We start from the raw sequence: 23,090 nt of genomic DNA on the forward strand, positions 1-23,090 counted from the left end.
TATATATATATATATATATATATGAGGTAGTTGAAGTAGAACTTGGTGTTTAGCATCAAACCAACTCTGAAATGGCTATTGTCTAGATCTAAATCGATCAGATATGACAATACCATCTAATTTATTTATCAAATACTTTGTATCTAAGAATATATGATTCAAAGTAACTTATTCTTAAGACAGTAGGATGTAATCTGAGAAGCATTTCGTTGATATTTCTAACATGTCAAGTGACCACATTTCCCCTCTTGTGAATCTGTGATTTGAACTTTTCCTAATGTATTAAGGATATAAAGTGGAGGCGCAATGGCCCAGTAGTTAGGGCAGCGGACTCGCGGTCATAGGATCGCGGTTTCAATTCCCAGACCACGCATTGTGAGTGTTTATTAAGTGAAAACACTTAAAGCTCCACGAGGCTCCAGCAGGGGATGGTGGCGAACCCTGTTGTACTCTTTCACCACAACTTTCTCTCACTCTTACTTCCTGTTTCTGTTGTGCCTGTAATTCAAAGGGTCAGCCTTGTCACGCTGAATATCCCCGACACCTACGTTAAGGGTACACGTGTCTGTGGAGTGCTCAGCCACTTGCACATTAATTTCACGAGCAGGCTGTTCCATTGATCTGATCAACTGGAACTCTCGACGTCGTAAGCGACGGAGTGACAACAACAACAAGGATATGAAGGATTAAAAATAACAATTACAAAAATCTGAAGTAGTAGTAGTAATAGTAGTAGTAACAACAACAAAATTGCCAAATATATGTTCAACATTTTATCAACATTTGTGACAAGTATCATAAGTCCCTCATTGAGGTTGTAATGCTGAAGTAATATTAACCCATAAACTGCAAGGATTTTGCTGTATGTAACACGAACTGTTGAGCCTATTTTGGGTAAAGATCAACATCGATCTATCACTCGAAAAAAATACTCAGTGTTTCTTAACACCTTCTGTGATTGGCTACACTGTTTCTGGGGTGAAAGGGTGTCATGTGCATACATTACACTTCATCAAAATTAGGTCAGATCATGCCCTACTTCCGTGGCCATGCACGTGACCTGTCGCACTGTTACGTTGGCCACTGAGGTGGCCTATCGCAGTTTATGGGTTAAATCTCTTTAAAGTAGTGGCCAAAATGCCTAGTGGAATGTCACACATCTTTGTGTTCAAAGTTCAGATTCCACCAAGGTCAATGTTGCCTTTCATCCTTTCAGGATCAATAAAATAGGTAAATAGGTACCAGTTGATCACTGGGGTTGATGTAATCAACCTAACTCCACACCCCAAAAAATTGCTGGCCTTGATCTAAAATTTGAAACCAGAATTAAATCCCTTTCTTTCAGTTTTGCTGCTAATGTCATTGAGTAAAGGCAGCTACATCAAAACATTGTATTTCCACTTCCACTTAAAATATATATAATATGCCTTTTGTGCCTAGTGAAGGATAAAGAAACATTCTGTTTTCTGCGGCAGAAACAGTTAATACTAGTTTCTCACTAAGGCACAAGGTTTAGTGGGATAAAGCATTCATTAGTGAAGTCAGAACAACCAATTATAGCAACCCAATAATTGATTGGTACTGATTTTATTGACCTTGGAAAGATGAAAGGAAAAGTCAAGCTCAGAGGAATTTAAACTCAGAACATAAAGTAATGCCTGCCACAAAAATACCACAAGGCATTTTATTCAAAATGCCACCAATTCTGCCAATCAAACATCATTGTTAAACTGAATATTAACAAGAAAAACAGCAGCTTTGCATCAATATTCACTTCTGATTATTAGATACACAATAGCAGGCAGGAGAAGAAACCAAAAGCAGTAGCAGTATTAGCTATAGCAACAGAACAGCAATACTAGTTTTACTAACCAACACTTACATATATAGAATACGATATTCCCATGTTGGTATATAGAAATCTCTGCAGTGTTTGAAGTTAGGAATTTATGGAAAAGAATCAATGTCTGAAAAGTTTGCTTAAGCTAAGAGGAATGTAAAAACTAACCTGTCAAATTTCTCTGACATTTAACGATATCAAATCAATTCAGGATACTGTATGTCTAAAAATTAGATATCTCTTGTTTAATCAGCTAAACGTATATTCATATATCAAAATCAATTCTTCTTAAAAACTCATTTCCTATGAATCATCACATGTTCTTCATATGTAAGGGCTTCTGTTTGGTTGTTTTTTTTTTACCTCTTAATATATATGCATTTATTTCAGAAATAATAATGATGATGATGATGATGATGATGATGATGATTATGAAATAGCGAGTGGGGACAAAAAAAGACAAGATTTTTCCAAAGATTTGTGTTGTAAAATGGCTGACTACAAGAGATTCAAGTTGTCTTAATGCTGTCAAGAGCAATTCTTATGGGGAATCATATTTCTGTACATTTATTTCAGAAGAATTACTTCAATAGCAAAAGTATTATATATAGATTTATAATAGTTTTTGAGGGGTTTTGATACATTTTCCCACTGAGGCTGATTGATCTAATATAAATGAACATATATTCCTTATTACAAACAGATATCATCTGACATAGATAACACACATTAGCAGATATATAGTGTAAGAAAAATGAGTGTAAGTATCATACTAACAGGCAATGAATGATGTTACAGCAAGTATATAAATGTTGTATACAAGCAGCAGTAAATGGCAATACCCAACTATTGTATTGAAATAACCGTGTTATTGGTGCAGAGACTTCATATGTATATATATATATATATATATATATATATATATATATAATATGTGTGCATGTGCGTATGTATACCTTTTATCTTCTACTTGGTTTAGTCATTATTAGACGGTGGCCATGTTGGGGTATCAACTTGAAGAATCACCAACACCAGTTGTTTCGTGTGTTGGCACTTTTCAAACTATTACAGACTGAAGATCTGTGTTTTTATAATACAGTTGTTGATAAATATATAAATATATTTCCCTATGGAATGTTCTATAATGAATAATATATATATATATACACTCTCTGAGTGGTTGGCGTTAGGAAGGGCATCCAGCTGTAGAAACTCTGCCAAATCAGACTGGAGCCTGGTGTTGCCATCCGGTTTCACCAGTCCTCAGTCAAATCGTCCAACCCATGCTAGCATGGAAAGCGGACGTTAAACGATGATGATGATGATGATGATGATGCACACACACATTTACTGTATGTATATTAGTTAATGTGTGTGTGTGTGTGTGTGTGTGTGTGTGTGTGTGTGTGTGTGTGGCGGAATATCCTAATCTTGGTATCGCATGGTAGTTGTAAATTAGTGTCTCTCACATTCAAATGGTGTCCTTTGTTTTTCAATCTTCTGTAACGACATGTCTGGCCATTGGATAATATTATTTTATTTGGAAAGATGTGAGGTATTGGCATGAGGAGGGGCATCCAGTCGTAAAAAACCTAAATGAATTCTTTCCAACCCATGTGAGTATGGAAAAGTGGTTGCTAAAATGATGATGATGGTTGTGATGATGATATACAAATACATACAGAGATATATACACATACATATACACACAAAGATTGGTACACCTATCAAGGTAAGGAAACCAAGATATAAAACTTGTCTCAGTATATAACTATTATTTTCAATGCATGTAAATGGATATCAATGTAGTTTGTTTTTTTTGTTTTTTTTGCAGCTCATTGATTATTGGATAAAAAAACAATTCTCATTTTATAAAGGCATGACTGAATGGTTAAGAACTTTGCTTTTAACTATGTGGTTTGTGGTTCAAATCTATTGTGTGGTACATTTGGTAAGTGTCTTTAACTATAGCTCTAGGCTGATCAAAACCTTGTGAGTAGGAGATAAAAACTGAAAGAATCCAAGTGTGTGTGTGTGTGTGTGTGTGTGTGTGTGTGTGTGTGTGTGTGTGTGTGTGTGTGTGCTTGGATGTGTTTGTGTTTGTGTCACTTCCTTACATCACATGATAGTTATAAACAAGCACTAACATCATACATATCAGTGTCCTTCATTTCCAATCTTCCATGAAAACTTTGTCTGGCCACAGGGAAATATTACTGGGCTTGGGAAAAGATGTGAGTTAATGACGACAAGACAGGCATTCATTCATAAAAAAAATATGGCTCAATAAATTTCATCTGATCCATACAAGCATAGAAAATAGGATGTTAAAATGGTATTGAAGATGTTGATGCTGCTGATAATGATGATGCTCTATCATGAATTTGAGTAACTCAATTTTTTGAATGGTAATGAAAGCCAACAATAAATCACCTGAAATATATTAGAGATGGGTTTCTGGGTGTGAAATCCACATAACACTCCAATCGAAATTAAATTCACAAGGAAGTGTCCTGGAAAGTCATTCAAGAAGTTTGCAATGAAGTGTGCCTTTGTATGTATTTCGGTTAACCATAGCTATAAACATATCAATAGAAGTATGGAGATGAATGGATAACCAAACCTTGCAATCCTTCTAAATACACATCATTTTGAATTCAGAGGCCAATAATGTGTTAATGTACATTGGTATGTTACTTAATACTGCTGTAAATGTAACCCTTTTCAACACTCTACAACTTGAATGATAGGGACAAAACTCAGTATTCACTTAATACAAAAGGACACTGTAACAGAATATGATGGCTGTAGAATTTGATCCAGCTTTCAAATTACCGCTAACATTACTATCAATCTTCTTCCTCTCTGTATATTTAGGAATCTTACTTCATGTGAGTCTTTCATTTTCTATTCACTCATTGTTCCACTATTTTAAAAAGAGACAGTGAAAATGATTGACAGAAAGATTAAAATGACACTACTGAGAAAGAAAAAAGGTGAATTTGACATCGCAGAAATGTACTACCATCATTATTAGCATCGCTCTTCTGCTACTTTCTCTATCTATTTTTCTATATCTTCTAATACATCTCTCGCTTTCTATATCTCTCTATTCTTCAACTCCAGGTAGAGGGACACAGAGAAATGTAAAAAGATTAAAGAAAGACTAGAGGAAGAAAAACAAAGAATATGACATCACACAAATGTACTGCTGTCATCATCGCCATCATTCCACTCTTGCACTGTTTCTCTCTTCATGTATGTTTTCCATTCTCCATCTCTCTATTCCACTATGTTAGAGAAAGTGAGAGAGAGAGTGAGAGAGAGAGAGAGAAAGGGAGGGAGGGAGAGGGAGGAAGGGTGATAATGAGAAAGAGAGGGCAAGATTAAAGAGAGACTGCAAAAAAGAAGCTCAAAAGTATTGCTGCCACCATCATTATTATACTCCTTTCTCTTTCTGTCTCTCATTCTCTATATCTATTCTACTGACCCAGAAGTAGAGAGAGCAAAGACTGACACTACTACTCCATTTCAACTTTCTATCTTTCTACATTTCTTTGTCTTGATAGACAGTAGGATTGATTTGAAGGACAACTGGCTCCAGTTTCATGAAATGAATGCGGAATAAATCTCATCTGTAGATAGGATGCTGGCCCATTGCAGGTAGCATTCCCAGATGATTAGATACCTATTTCCAATGGTAGATAAAATAAGTCACTGTGAAATGAAAGTGATCTGCATAGATACACAATGAAATGTGCGCAACATATCTGAACTTAAGTCCAATGAACAAACAGTCAATACATTATGTCTCATGACATGGTATTAATGACAATGATGGTGAGATACAAATTGCATATAGTCATTGCAGCTCCTGCCAATTCCTGTGTGAACATCCTTCAAATTTATCAGAATATAGATAGAGAGTAGAACAAATGTACAAATGAATCAGTTAGGATTTGCATTTAAACCATGTCATTCAATTTGCAATGAGTGTTGTTTTTTGTTTTAATATTATAAAGAATTCCTCGTTGGTAAGTAACACACACATGCAAATATAAATTTTGTGTATGTATTAGAGAAAATAGAAATGCTTATAAAAGCTTTGAGCAGTATAAGTAAATTTAGCATTAGCTTATTTTAAATATTCTATCTGTAGACTAAGACAACATTTCTTCTCCACTTTTTATAACATTTCAACATGTAGAAATATTCATTTGCAATTACCTAATGCTAAAAAAAACTATTTCACATCACAAAAACCTAATGGTTCTCATGAACATTTAATATCTGTCGACTAAGAAGTACACTGATGACTGGAGGTAATAGAGAACACAAGCATGGAATAATTTCACACTTTAATTATATATTTATTAATGAACATTTAAATGATTGAATTATGACAATTGATTTGGCACTATTTTATATTTATGTTTCTTAAGTTTTTTTTCATTTCTTTGGCTGAGTGCTAAATTAACTTTAGCTCACTGTTCTAGCTGTTGCTTACAAACCTTAGGGCTTGTTCAGTGATGAACTAATTACATTATTTGTATGTTGTTTTTCTTCATGAACTGAATTCAATAATTTCATTACATTTTATTCCTGATCTAACAGTTGCTGTGGGGAGTTATTTAAATACCCTTTATTTAACAGAGACTGTTAGGAAATAGCATTAGTAAAAAGGACATGTGAATAAACATTAAATTCCAATCAACAGCTGAAATACTACTCAAGCTAACAGTCAATTATTGACAAACTGTAGCTGAACTGGCATAAGTAGATAAACAAACATTAATGATCAAGCAATTTGCAAACATAAGGGTGTTAGCCAACCCACACTAAAGCTTGAGATATCTTACAGCTTTAAAAAGATAACAAGAAGAAATAAAGTGATTAATTTTGTTGTTTTGTTTCTTAATTTTTCTTTTTTAACTGCAAGACTATTTATTTATACACACAAATACACATATACAAATGTATGTGTGTGTGTGTGTGTGTGTGTGTGTGTGTGTGTGTGTGTGTGTGTATGTGTGTGTGTGTGAGTTCAATTCCTGGTGAGATGTGTCCTTGAGCAAAACACTTTATTTCACATTGCCCTGGTCCACTCAGCTGGCAAAAATGAGTAATACCTGTATTTCAAAGGGCCAGTATTGTGACACTTTATGTCATGATGAATCTCCCTGAGAACTATGTTAAAGGTACATGTGTCTATGGAGAGCACAGCCACATGCACGTTAAGTGGATCAACTGCAACTCTTATCATTGTAACCAACAGAGTGCCAATTATATATAATATATATATACATATACAGACTCACATATGCACACAGTTTTGTTCTGTACAAGTGAATATTTGTCTATTTTTAATGAGTTCCAATCAAACAAAATATGAAATTAGTAATTCTCTACTTACTCGTGAGGTTTTGCAGCATTGCCACCTGGAAAGTATAGATCCATGTGTGTGAAACGCAGTTGTACTCTCTCGGGTCCAGAACCCTCAAAAGTAAAACGACATGTAATATCCCCTGGGTATGGATTTGGATAATTTGGACTGGTTATGGTACCGTTTTTCCCATCAGCACTGCTGATATGCCGGTTACAATTGGTGGCTGAAAATAACAGAAAGGGGAACTTTATAGAAATTTGAGAAAAAAAGTCCACAACAAAAAAACAATATAACAAAAACGATGATTTAGCAGATGTCACAGAAGGCTTTTCATCTATTGAATCAAAGATAAAATGTTTTAAATTATATAGGTTATAAAGTCAATAGAAAACTGTGTGTAAGGGATTGGTCTCTTTCATATAAGAGAAAAAGGTGACACACACATATATATATATATATAAATTTGCTTTTGCTCAATATAAATGAGTTATAAACATTTAAACAACAGAATGTTATGAAATAACTGGCTATAAGGAATAAAAAGGTGTTTACCCAATCAAAACTTAAATTGAAGACCGTTCACGTCTAAATTAACATAACTCCACATAATTGAACACAAAGAAAATCAATGGAAAACTTCAAACAGTTAAATCAAAGGATATTAAAGTGAAGACCCTGAAGAAACTGCACCGATATTATACTAATTGCAACGGTTACTAATCAATGCAATAGAAACATGTGTAGGTCTATTTGAAGTTGTATATATATATATATATAAAGAAACAAAGAATTAAAGGTAATGCTAATGCTACTTTGTAATAATCCTTATGAGTGAGAGAGAAAGAAAATGTGGGAGAGAGGGAGTGATAGATAGATAAATAGGTGGTGTAAAAATAAGTGTTCTCCTGGTTATCAGAGGATTCTCACATTCTGGAGCACTTGAATAAATATCTAAATTTTTAAACAGTGGTAACAAAAACTAAAAAACTAAAAAAATAAAGTGTTGCACTCCCTTCCCTCAACCCTCCAAAGTACCCAAATGTTAGAAAATAAATTCATGCTATTACTCAAATGGAATATATTTCTTCTGATTTGTCACTACTTATTCTTATTCAAAGTAATTATATACAAATCATGACTATGAAAGAATTTCTATTAAAATTCATAGTAAAATTCACTGCATCAAATAACAAACAAGAAATCAAAAGACAAAAGAGAAACTAACTTATAGCCAATGAGAAATGAAGTGGAGACAAAAGATGAAGAATTATTTTCATCTTAGTTCCATGTAATTTACATGTCTTACATAAATCTATATAATTTTTAAGGATAGTAACAATGAATACAATATTTGTTATAGTATTTGAAAATTTGATATTTTTTCCTAAAAATATACACACATACATACACACACATATATATATATATATATATATATATATATATGTACATACATGTATCTGTAGTATATGTGTTCAAACATTTATGTATGCATATATATACATATATATATGCACACATCACATACACACATATTATGCACACATGTTCCAACACACACACACAATTTTATTTTCTTTCTTAGCCAAAAAAAATAATAATAATAATAATGTAAATTGTATTTTCCATTGTGTTATATGAAAATATCAATAAAATTATATGGAGAAAGCTTTGAAAATATTCCATACATTAGTATGAAAGAAAAGAAAAAAGAAGACTTTATCATAAAATAACTCCCACATTTCAATGTTAAAATGTGATTAATCATATTTTTAACTAAATTAAATTTTCTTTTGAGTTATGAAACATTGTTTCCTTTTTTTTTTTATTCCTTTTGCTTATTTTCTTTGATTTCTAGAAATTTTCTTTCACTCAGTTTATTTGAAATGACAGCATGGCTATATGCACACATACATATAAAGCCTGCTTTCTGCAGGAATTTGAAATAACAAACATCAAAACCATTAATCATTGTAAAAGTTAGTTTATTCTCTTATATTGTTTCCTATAAAAATCTGGAGCAATATAAGAAATTATAGCAGAATAGAAAACAAACCTAATTCAATTATGTTAAAATACAGATGGTTTGCACCCAATAACAGCTTGCAGTTTGATAGGAATTAAGGTCTGAAGGAATCTACATCTGATCTAATACAAGATAGATGAATGCAAAATTGAATTTGAATATACTCTGTGTAACTTCACCATTGTCAGAGTCATACAATTACAGTATTATAACAAGAATTATATTTCAGCATATTGCATCAGTAGGTAGCTTTCATGTGGTTCTATAAAAAGATAATACAGGGAACTTTAATAACCTAGTAGTTTACTAATCAGAACTGTTGCAAGTCACTCAATCCAGTTTTATGTTGTTCTATCCTTTTCTTATTCTGTTTATGTTTTTTGGAGGTATTGTTGGTGGTGGGATTTATTCTTTTGATTATATATGCATTGTCATCATCACTCAGTTTATCTAATATCTTAGTTTCATCCTTTGCCCAGGTTTAGGCCAGTATGCAAACATTTTCGTAATCATATCAATAATACATAGATATAATACCATTCTGAAAACTAAAACATATTACTTTGTACATAAAATCTGTCTGTGTGAAATAAATATTAATGCATTATAAGTGAAGCAGGGATATGATCAGCAAACTTGATTGTTTAGAGTATACATGTGACTATTTTTTTCACCTACTTGTGGCTACAGATTTGCTTCTCTGTTCAAATAATGTTCTTCTGGACAGTAAAGAAGTCAATGGAAAGACAATTTTTAAGATGTTTATATATGTGTCCGTATGGTTTACTTTATTTGTAAAGATAGTCACACTTTACATATTTTTAGCAAGTGAGAAAACAAATGCTAATGATAGAATCATTTCATTTCCTTCAAAGAAAAACAAAAGAGAAAAAAAATCTAAAAAGAAAAACCATTTCAGCCCAAGAAATCTGGTTGGACTTATGACCTGCCAGTACAATATGAAGGAATAGTTTTGATCTTTGAAGAATACATGATAGAAAAATAGAAAATTATCCTATATATGTTTAATCTTGGTAATGTAGTTGTGTCAAAAGTTTGTGAGCAAATAGAAATAAAACGCATTCTATTTATTACTAAAATACTAGATATCCATTAAACTATGCTGATATCTATGTAAACAAATACCACAAGATGCTAAGGAAACAAAAATGGCAATGGTAAAAGATTAAATTGATAAAACTGCCAAGATTCTGCATTTGGCAACACTTAGTCTCAAGTAATCTGAACAAATCAATAAAATATGAGAACAAGAACAAATTGGAAGCATTTCACTGAACAAGAAAACTGAGAAGCCTTTAAGAGCATATAAAAGAAATTCCGATATGATTGAGGAATTATCTTGACTGGTAGGCAAACTGCTTTACTATAATAGCAAGATCTAAAGTTAGCGAGAAAATACTTTTTTTTTTTCAGTAAAATCCCCACCAACATTGATATAAAAAAAATTGTTAAAAATGACAAAATCAATACATATTGCATTTTGCTTTCTTATTTTTATTGTTGTTCTTTTTCATTATTATTATAGTGAACTGGGTGGGTGGAGGTAGAATAAAGATAGGTAAGGGGCAAAGTATGCAAATATATATATATTAAGCTGTAAACACTATTTTTAGATCATAAAAAGAGTTGCAGTTTATTGTTATGTATGGAAGCCGTGATGGTAGTGAAGATGGTAGATATGGGAGCAATGAAGATGTTTTTAAACTGAAGTCAAAATATATTGTAAACAGTTTACTGTTAGCTATAATGTTAGAACTCATTTCTAAGAGAATTTTTAATTCTTGTTTTTATCTGTGTTGCGAAGGTTAGCTGAATAGATTGATGCCTCCTCCTACTTGTAATATTTTCTTCATCTAATGGCATGGAAAAGAAAGCATTTAAACCTTATAAGACTGACATAACATGGAAGGAAGTTAAATAACATTATTATTAGGATTGTGTAACAAGCAAATTCAAAGAGCCAGTCTTCGGTCACTTAACAATTCTAGTAAGAGTAGTAATTAACATAGTAACTATATTTTCTACTACTTCTATTATTACTACAACCACTACCAACACTACCAGCATATCAGCTCTAGAGTTAACCAGTATGACCATTTCTGCTTTTAACCATGTTATATCTAATAACATTCTTGCTCACTCTAAGTACAGTATAAGATATGCATGAAATATTCATTAGAAGTGTTGATGAGTATTTTTATGCCCCTGATTTATACAATGTAAGTGGGAAAAGTTAGTCTACTGCACAAAATCCTACTACAGGTTACATCCATGATTGAATTTGAACACAACAGTAGGGAGAATATATACACTTTAGTATATTACAATGTTTGCAGTATGAAACACTTTAGTACATTACAATGCTTGCAGTATTCACCTTGCTGAAAGCAAGGTGAATATTATTACCTCCCCATAGGATTTTCTTTTTACAACTTCCTACACTTAACCATCTGGAATATAAATACTTTGACTATGGACAAATGGTTGTACTGTTAACATGATATGAACCATTAACCACCATTCATTCAGCAATAAAATGTCTTACTGTTCAATCCAGAAATGATTGTCATTAGATACTAGAATTTATTAACATAAGATATATATATATGAATATATATATAAAAATTACCTTATTAGAGATGCCTAACTGTTTTCTGTAGAGTAAATAGTAACTGACAGAAATGTAAAGTGTTCTAGAAAATTAAATTATAGCTTCTCTGATGTTTTGAACAGGAATTATCTACACTTGATAAAAAGAAACAAAATCGAAATTTCAAATACAAACCAATTTGTAATATCAAAAAAAAAAAAAAATACGTGTTTATATATATATAAATATTAAGCATAATTTTTGCTTTCTATTTCATTTTTAAGTACTGAATATGAATATGAATTTCTATTTTTATTTTTTTATTATTTTTAAAATAAAGCAAAGTGATAGTAATGGTTGATAATGTGTTGGTACACATCAAGTGGGGATGATAAAGAACAATGATAATGTTAAAGGTGCTGCTGATGATGAACTCAGAAACTTAATTCTTCACATGCTGCTTAATATTTACTCTTACACACAACCACCCAGCCATGCATGATCACCAACTATTTCTAACCAAAGTTTCGAAACAAACCAATTACAGGCAAGAAACAGACTAATCAATCAATGTCAGCCTCCACATTTCAAACAGTAATGACTGTTAAATCAGTCACAGCAGCAGCAACAACAATAATAACAAAAGTAGGAGCAAAGAAAGAACTGACTGAAGAGGAAACAGAGCTGTCTCAAATTACAACTCTATCTATCTGTCTGCTTGCCTATTTATCTATCTGTCTGTCTATCTATCTATCTATCTATCTAAAAAATACATACATGTGTGCGTGCACACACACAAATTTTCACTGTCATGTAAGAGTTGTAGAGTACATTAAAATTTATTTTTGCTTAGTGCAAATACAATCTGATGTAGAATTCAATATTTTGAATATAGCGGATAGCTATGTTTATAGTATCAAAGGTCGACAATCTACACCCTAGGCTGAACTATTCACATTTGTCATGAACAGTCAAAGACTCAGGGCAGACAGGTAACATTTGATATAAGAAACATATAGGTATGTGTTATTTGTATGTGTGTTTGTGTGTGTGTGTGTGTGTATGTACGTATTATGTATGTATGTATGTATGTATTTAGAAAAGTGAGAAGTTCTTTCATCAACAACCTTAGAGCATATACTGGATGCACTTTACCAACTCTAGAGAAATTATTTTAACCCCAGCAAGAGTCCTCTATTCTATATTTTTAGAAGGCAAAAAAAAAAAACTTTGGTGGGATTTGAACTCAGAATTTTAAAAAACTCAGAACAAATACCACAATGCCTTTTTAATTAACATGGTAGAATGTAGTGGTTAGCATATAGTGGTTAGTGTATAGTGGTTAGGGTATGGTGGTTAGTGTACATTGGTTAGCATATAGTGGTTAGTATATAAGGGTTAGTGCATAATGGTTAGGGTATTTAACACACAATTGCAAGGCCATGAGTTCGATGCTTGGTAGCACATTGTGTCCTTGAGCAAGACACTTTATGTGTACCAAAGGGCCAGCCTTGTCAAATTCTGTATCATGCTGAATCTCCCTGAGAGACAATGCCAAAGGTAGATGTGACTGTGGAGTGCTCAGCCACTTGCACATTAATTTCAATAGCAAGCTGGTCAATTGATCAGATCAACTGGAACCCTCATCTTTGTAACCAACAAAGTGCCAATTTTTTTTAATGATTGGTGTTAGGAAGGGCATCCAGCTTTAGAAACTCTGCCACATCAGATTGGAGCCTGGTGCAGCCTTCTGGCTCACCAGCCTTCAGTCAAACCATCCAACCCATGCCAACATGGAAAGCGGACATTAAACAACGATGATGTTGATGATGATTCTACCTTTCCATTGTTTTCATTTAATAATGATAACAACAACAATAATATTTGATAAATGAAAAATGTTTATGGGCTGGGCAAAGTTCAGAGAGCTTCTACCTATGTTGGTAACTAAGGGCCTCTCTCTCAAAGTGAAAAGCAAATTGTATGATGCCTGTGTACATACAGCTATGCAATGTGGCAGTGAAATAAGGACAATGGCTACAGGGGACTTGCAAGGGCTTGAAAGAAATAAAGCTAGCATGCTCCGCTGGGTGGGTAAAGTCAGTGTGCACACAATAAAATGTAAATGAGTTAAGAGGAAAACTGGGTTAAGAGGTGTCAGATGTTGTGTGCAAGAGGGAAGACTGAACTGGTTTGGTCATGCGATGTGTATAGATGAGGTTAGCCACTTACAGAAGTGCCGATCTCTAATTGTGGAGAGAACCTGTAGCAGGGGTAGACCCAGGAAGACATGGGGTGAAGTGGTAAGAAAAGATTTTCAGGTGCTGGGCTTCACTGAGGAAATGACAAGGGACTGGGAGTTGTGACAAATTGGTGTACTTGAGAAGACACATCAAGCTAAGTAAAATTGCAGTCATCCTCACACACAGGCAAATGACAAAATTAAACTAATTAAACTATAGACAAAATTAAACTAATCCCCAACATACTACTAGTACTTAATTAATCTCAAGCATGTAAAAAGACAAAGCTAAGATTTAAGGAGGGTTATAACTCTAAAGCAATAAAGCATCATACTTAGGAAAATTTAAGACTTCCACCAAAACATTTTCTAACAAAAGCTACTAAACACCTCCCCTTCCCCCTCTCTCTCACTCTCTCTTTCACACACACACACACACACACACCGCACACACATCTATGTAAATACACAGAGACACAGCTATTTTTTTTTTTTTTGTCATGTCTTTACTGTTCTACAAATTTCTATGCTTTACTGAGACATTTATTTTATAACTAGAAGCTATTTCAACTATTCAGCATTGAAGTAGTAATACGTTTTACCTTTTTTTTTAATGAAACAAGTAATGTGACTTTCCAAGACACATCACAACTGCACGAGAGTTAAAACTGATGTCTTTTAACACCATTAGCTATTAAACATAGCCACTGTCTTTTTCTCAGTTTTATTTTTTTTAATTAATTAATCAACTACAAATCCACATTCTGCTCTACTTGAATGAGTCTGTGTCCTGAATTCTGCTGTCACTACTTTGACTGAAGTGTACACATACACACACATGCATGCATATGTATGTGCATATATATATATATATATATATATATATATATAAATGTTTTGAATATGTAAATAAAGCTCCAATTCCATTATGCTGGCAACAGTCTAATGATGCTGACTGGTGAACTAGTTTTTCTGGGTTGCATCAAGCTGTACCGATATAATGTAGGATAAATATAATAATAACAACAATAATCCTTGGATGGAATTTATAAACATTTAATACATTACTACATGCATTTCCAAAAGTCACATGACACAAGAAACACAGTCCATATTTCTGAGATAATTATAGTGCAGTCCATAGTATCTGTGCGCATAGAGTTGATCATCTTCGTGGATTCACTTCTTCAAGCAATAAAACATTAATGGATATACAACATAGGGATAAACATCCCTTTTTACTAGTATGAAGGTTAAGCAAGTTATATAATATATATATATATATATATATATATATATATATATATATATATTATTGAAATTAACATTTTCAAATTTTCTCCTTTAAAATTAATATTTTCAAAGGAGATATCTGAGCTTGCCCTACTCAACTGCAATATAAAATAAACAGTATTTTGAATGAAATGACACTAAACATATCCATATTTCACTGATACATAGGTAGCTGGCAAATTCAAAAGATGCCTGTTAAATATAAGCTCAATATTACAGCAATAAATTTACACTGAATTGACACTAGAGAAACTACATTAGCCAAGATACAATACATAATAGTTTTACTTTATATTTTTTTTGTTTTACTCAAAGAGCAACATAAAAGAAGCTAACTAATAATATATATTACCATTGTGTTAGACGCCAACCATCAACAAAACCCAAACTATCACTTTCATGTGTTTCAGTTCTACTTCTCAAAGCAGTTTTCAAAGCAAGGTAGTAGGTGTTAAAGTCACAAAATCTTTGTTTCAATTACACATAATACAACAATTATTGAAGCTAGTGTGACACATCTAATGTATACAAGAAAGGAAAAAAATGGGTATTAACACTATTAATATGATGATTTCAGTGAGATGAATTAATGCATAACAATGTTCTAAGCTGGCTTGGAGGAAGTTGTACTAGGAAACTTCTTTCAATGATTTTGGTAAATGTGGTATGTCAGATACTAATTCTTCTAATATTGTTATTCTTAAACATCAGATATGACATGTTTCTATTCTTAAATAATGTAGGCTGATGCTAACAATGTTATCCTAAAGAAGGACATTGACACAAAAGAAATGTTAGAATGTACATTTATGTTTCTGGGTTCAAATCCTGCCAGGTTTGATGTTGCCTTTTTATCTTTCTGAAGTTGGCAATATAACATCAGACATGAACTGGAGTTGATTTCATCAACTACCCTTTCCCTATGAATTTGTGCCTTATAGTGAGAAATCAATATGCAAACTTTAATGATACAATGTAATACTTTCTAATTCTAAGAGGATTCAAATCCTGAGATCAATAATGTACCTATACAATCAATATATTATATTGATTTCTAAAACTGACACAAGACAAGGCTATATTCATTATTAACTTTGGTGGTGATGGTGAAGGGGAAATTATTTTCATCTTAATCTCAGTACTTAATCGGTGAAAAACAAAACCAGTCTCTTGTGGGATTTGAGCCCACAAAATAAAAGGACATGACTAAACATTGCAACATCACTTCAATCAATGCTCTACTGATTGTACCATCCATCAACCTCATCCAATAAACTATATAAATATATTATTCCAGTTACCAATTATTAGAATTACTGAATTATTATGTTCTATTCTTTCACCTCTTTATGTCAATTTTCCAATAATTTAAATTACTTTCCAATTGGTTGGATTGTTTGAAAATTCACATGAGTGCACATATTCACAAATTGACAAAAGCAAACATTTCACAATTGGATAACCTCTCTAACATCATCCAACCATGAATGATCGTATTTTTCAAATGAGGTGAAAATACCCATGGGCTCATTCAATGACATTTCAAGACACCTAAGTGAGTATAACCAGTACTTTAACCACATAGCCTTCATATTACATCTACTTTTATCTATTTCATTTGCTATTTTTTCCCTCAACTCTTTTATTCCATCTAAAAGAAGTTTCAATAATCAAACAAAAATAAAATGTTATCAACACTTAAAATCACAAATAAAATTCATGAGATTGTTCGAGATTTTTTCCCCGTCTTCTTTCTAAGGTTTTAATATTAGTAATGTATGAAGTAACAGCAACTATTTGAAGTATTAAAACATCTTTTATTTGCAGACATCTTGATATTCCTTTGCTTTCCATTTAAAAGACAATTTTAACAAAAGTGAAAAACAAAATAAAATATATAAGGTAAAATTAAAACTAGTTTAGTTATCAGTCAGTAACTACAAAAATCCCTGTAATCATCCACTGTTGCTTTTTGAAGATATCTACTTCATTTCATTTGATATTGTACAAAGCTAACATCTTAACAACATCTAAACTGAAAAATTCATGGATAAATACAAAATAAAAAGAAAATAAAGGTATCTTTTTTTTTCTCTCTCTCTCTAGTAGCAGTTTGCTTTTGTAGTTGTCATTGTTTTACTTGTTTCCTCTATGAATATTTGTTTCTATATGAATATTTCATTCACATTATTTCTATCTAATCCTAGGAATTGGAAATCACAATGGAATATGTAAAAACTGAATCCCAGGCTGAATGAGAATGTAATAAAATGCAAAACAATAATAACTGGTCTAAAAACAAAATCTGTTTATTTATTGCAGTTACTTGAAGATAAAAGACAATCAATAATTACTATAGAGATTAAATAACTTGATTTTCATTTATCAGTTTCCTTTGCTTTTCATACAACAACCATAATGCAAAGATTATAAGCATGATAAGAAAGTGGAGGGTGGCAATGCTGGTTGGAAAAGTGATAGTGATATCCTTGAGTAACACATGGAAATGCATTGTCATAAACCTAGTACTGATCAGTCACCATCAGAAGTTGTTATAGCTTGTAATTATAAAATATTTATGATAAAAATCAAAAAATTGTTATAGAATAAGGAAGTAGCTACACATTTATAGAACAAACTAGACAACACAGGATGAAATAAGTTTTATGACCAAGTTGACACTATATTAAGATGTATGGAAGAATGCTATAGAAGATGTATGGAAGAGTTCTATAGACATGTAAGTATACTAGCATGAGGATAAAAAAGCAATACAACAAAAGGATTTGTACATATTTTGTTGTATCTTGGAAGGCTTGAATCTTCCTCCACAAACTGCATAGTACAGTCATGACCAAAAGTTTGGAAAATAGGTCTGGAAATGAGAAATTTTAATTTTAAATGCCCCTAAGTTATATTTAATTTGCAATATATTATTACTTGACCAAAAGTTTGGAACATAGGTCTGAAAATTAGAATTGACGCATTGGATCAGTTATTAGGTAAGTATAACTATGTTGTATATATTTGAATCGAATTGTATTCAGGCATAAAAATTTTAATTTAAAAAAAAAATGTTCCAAACTTTTGGCTACAAATGTATGTTCAAAATACAGATTTCATATTTAAGTTGAAAATCTTGGACAAAATGTTCCACACTCATTGTAAGATGGCCATGACTAACATTTCTGATCAATAAGCAATCTCTGTGAGACAGGCCTGCTCAAACAAAAGTAACTTATGTGAATTAACAGTGAAAGAAACATCATTTCCCTCCTAATGACACGGAAATTAGTGCTATACCAAAATATTCTCCTGTCTAACAAGCAAATTATCTGATAAAATTTCATAATAAAGAAATTATGAGCAACACCAACAGAATTTATCTAAAGAAAAATAAATGTTGAAAGCATTATATGCAGTTAAAGTTGGAACCAAATAAATCTGTAACAAACATGTGATCATGTGATAATGTTTGTATATGTAGCAAGAAAATAATGCAAAGAAACAAGAGATTAGGTCTTTTAAAATTTTGGTGAATATATATCTAACTTCCAATGAAAACTAGAAATACCATGCTATATTAAAGACTTCAAAATATACAGACTCTATAATATAAAGTTGCACAGGAAAACTATGAAATAAATAAAATCTATTATTTGACGGTTGTTTGATATGATGACAGTACAATGTCGAATTCAAAGTATTATAGATGTTTCACATGAAATAGTGATTTTAAAAAAAAGTTACTTAGAAGAAAACAAGAGGGGAAAAAAAAGTTTTTGTAGATTGAATAATAAAAAGCAGAATATCACAAGAAATATATTGTTGGTTAGAAATATATTTGTAAAAATCATAAGGTTTGAGTATATTTTGTGCTGTAGTAAAGTCAGAAAATTTGTTCTTTTATTTTATTTTTTTTTTTTTTTCAGCTTTGGAATTCATTCGATAATTGTTACATTAAGATCAAAGTCTTATATACATAAATAATATCTATATCATACTTTGATTCACGGAGATTAAAACCAACAAATACAATAGACAAAGTCAGTGTAGCAGACTATCACATTAAATTTGGTGCTGTGTGTGTGTGCATGTAACAAATCTGTTTAAAAAAACCTTCTGAGAAAATGCAATGAAAATGTCTAAGTGCAAATAATGATTCCTGGTGAAAAGCAGTTCAAGAATCGTTAAGTAACTACTTATGCTAAAGCCTATCTCACATTTCATATAGAAACAAAGCTAACAATATGCTTAACTTGGTCAGCTTAATCCATTTCCCCTGTCAATATATGTTAGGATTAAATGAGATGGCTGGTGAGTAACTTACAATAAGCAATATTTACATCTATTAATGGTACATAGCTATTATTCAGAAGCAACTTGTCAAATTGCAGCTTACATCAAATCTTGCACTTCGTCAAAAGAAAACTTAAGTTATTTGTCTTAATGTGGTTGAAGTTGGAGACCTCTCAAATAACATTAGCTATATTCAGTGCATATACATCTATACACACACACACACATACATATACACATATCTACATGCACATACATACAAACATATAGACTGTGTATGTATTTATATGTATGTATCTACATCTATCTATCTATCTCTATATATGTGTGTGAGTGTCTGTATGTGTGTGTGTGTGTGTGTGTGTGTGTATGTGAGTGGATGAATACCTGCATGTGTGTATGCATATGTGTGTAATTATGTATATACTTTCATGGTGTTATATTTGATCAACATTAATATTATGTCACTCATTCTCTTTAAGGTATTTCAAACTTTGTGAAGGTCACCATTTATATGCGCATTTTAAAGCAAATGTTTCCTGATTATATATTTGTAGCACAATATTAAATTTAATGCTCTGATATTTATTTCAGAAAATATATTCCCTAAAGAGAGGGATTATGACAGTTCAGGGCTTCAATCGAAATACTAATTTAGATACTCATTGACAGCTAAGAAGATTTACCCAGGCAAGAGTAAGATCTTTTGTCTCTCTACAGCATAAATGAAGGGATACAAACAAGTGATCTTTCATCTAGTAGGTCAGCATTCTTAAAATAAAAGACATATAACAACAGCACTAAATACCATGTTGCAATTTGTAAATCTGCCATTCATGTTTTAGTATGGAACAATGAACATGAATGGATATTGCAGAGCAATCTGATTTGAGATTGAATTCAGATGTATTAAAATTGTAATTTTTTTAGCAGATAGTCAGATATTATCTTACACCAAGATTCACCAGGTTGAGAACACTGTGTAACATGAGTTTTTGTCCTTGGGTAGTGATTGTTATTTCCTATTTGCTTACCCCTAGAAAATATGAAAAATGGCTAATATTTCTTTCAAACTTTGCTTTTGTTACATTTGGTGAAACTCCAAAAAGTCCCTCTCAACACATGACTATGATGCTCTCACACTATTCAGAGATGCACTTATTGTCAACCACAATGGGACATGCTCAATTGGTTAAGGTCAAGCAATTGATAAGCAAATTGAGCAGAATATTTGCTATAATAATATTTCAGCTTCAACAACTCAGTGCTGAATCTGTCTGAAATGTAATGGAACATAGGTCAGTTTCAAAAAATTGTTGTCCCTGTCACAAAATCAAAGTTTGAAGGGAATAGTAGTCATTTCCTTTGATTTCTAGATAGAAGTAAATAAGAAATAACACTTACTGACCAAAAACAAAGTCAAAAAAGAAAAATTGTGTTACACAGTGTAACAAACCAATGAAGGTACTTCCATGTGGTTACTTAACCAGTTAGAAACAGCAGCAAAACAACTCTCAAACCACACACTACCATTTCAAAAAAGAAATGAAGGACATATTGAATAAGCAGAATGATCATAGCTAGAAAGCCTTTGATTAGAACTGATGACCTGGAGTTTAAAAAAGCAATGATGAGGAGTTTCATATTACACTGAATCACAGAGGCATCACTGAATGCATATTTTACCTTTATATAGTTTACCTGGGTGACATCCAAAAGGTAATGAATCATAGGACAGCGAGTTAATAAAAGACTCATTAATTTTACCATGCAGCCATTGTTTACACTGAATTGTTAATCTATTTACACTAAGATGGATAAGATTGCTTGAATGTTATTTCTTGGCTCCTGAAACAATATAGTACCAGAACCAGGATAGGAATTGCTGAATTTTTGGTACTCTATTACCATATTAACTGAAACAGCAATATTTCCCCTTTGGAAATAAATGTATGGCATAGGTGCAGACATGGCTGTGTGGTTGAGAATCTTGCTTCCTAAACACATGGTCTAGGTTCAGTCCCACAGTGTAGCACCTTGGCTTACTGCCTTCTACTATAGTCTTGGGATGATGAGTAAAAAATGACAACTACAAAAAGAAGTTGTTATTACAGACAAAAAAAGATACCCTTATTTTCTTTTTATTTTGTATTTATCCATGAATTTTTCAATTTAGATGCTGTTAAGATGTTAGCTTTATACAATAGCAAATGAAATGTAGAAGATATTTTCAAAAAGCAACTGTGGATAATTACAAGGATTTTTGTAGTTACTGAGTGGATTTAGTTGACAGAAACTGAAAGAAGCCTGTGTGATTATGTGGGTGTTTGTATCTCCTTGTCTTCATATCATGCGATAGTTGTAAACAAATGTCACCATCGTACAAGCAGTGTCCTTCGTTACCAATCTTCCATAAAACCCTGTTTGGCCAGGAAACAGATGAAGACTGGAGGTAGTTGGAAAAAGATGAAGACTGGAGATAAGAAGGGTATACAACCGTAAAAAATCTACCCGAACAAATTCCATTTGATCCTTGGAAGCATGGAAAAGTTGGTATGAAAATGATGGTGATAGTTTCAACAGACATTGGATACATTCTGGATCATGGACACGTGATGAAACAGTTTTGTGCAATCTGTACATCATAAATCACTAATTATAAATACTCATTAACACCATAAGTCAGATTTCCTGTCAAAGAATGAAATATTTCCATTTGAAATATATTTCTTATTGAAGTATCCAACTTGTGATATATAAATGATGATGAGATTCATGATGATGATGATGATGATGATGATGATGATGATGATGATGATGATGATGATACAAAAATCATTCAGAAGAATTAATGATAATGATTAATGATAATCATGATAAGAAAAATGAAGAGGAAGAAAAGGACGACCAAGAAAATGAAGACTACTTTTGATGATTTCTTTTTTGTAGATAACGAATCTAATTGGCACTGATGATTTACTTTGGTGGTGATGATGATGATGATGATTTGCATATATAATGATGACAACAATGGCAGCAGTGATGAGAACGGTGATTTACATAGAGCATGAGAGAGATGATGAGGTGGAGGAACTGGAAAGAAAGGGAAAGGAATAATTTCAAAGTGTTCAAAGCAAACCACAGGAGGCAGGGAAAAATCCTTTTTCAAACATTGTAGAATTTTGTCAAAAGTGAATATAGAGAAAGAGAAAAAAACCCAGAAATATTTATTCAGTAATGTACACTTCTGTTCTTATAGATGCTATTTATTACAAATATTCCACAATTTGTTATACATACATATCTATATCTATCTATCTGCCTACCTGCCTGCCTGCCTGCCTGCCTGCCTGCCTGTCTGCTTGCCTGCCTACCTACCTACCTATCTATCTA

General features: G+C 32.2%; 1 protein-coding gene across 9 annotated transcripts in view; it reads right to left on the reverse strand.

Annotated features, from left to right (window-relative positions):
• LOC106882502 (bone morphogenetic protein 1) overlaps positions 1-23,090 on the reverse strand; it is a 987,136-nt gene that overhangs the window by 105,609 nt on the left and 858,437 nt on the right. For all 9 annotated transcript variants that reach the window (XM_052967144.1, XM_052967135.1, XM_052967137.1 and 6 more), the window contains one exon: positions 7,254-7,449. In XM_052967144.1, coding sequence (XP_052823104.1) covers positions 7,254-7,449 — 196 coding nt within the window. The remainder of the gene's footprint in view (positions 1-7,253; positions 7,450-23,090) is intronic.

The sequence above is a fragment of the Octopus bimaculoides genome, chromosome 4 (assembly GCF_001194135.2).
Source record: "Octopus bimaculoides isolate UCB-OBI-ISO-001 chromosome 4, ASM119413v2, whole genome shotgun sequence".
Lineage (NCBI taxonomy): Eukaryota > Metazoa > Mollusca > Cephalopoda > Octopoda > Octopodidae > Octopus > Octopus bimaculoides.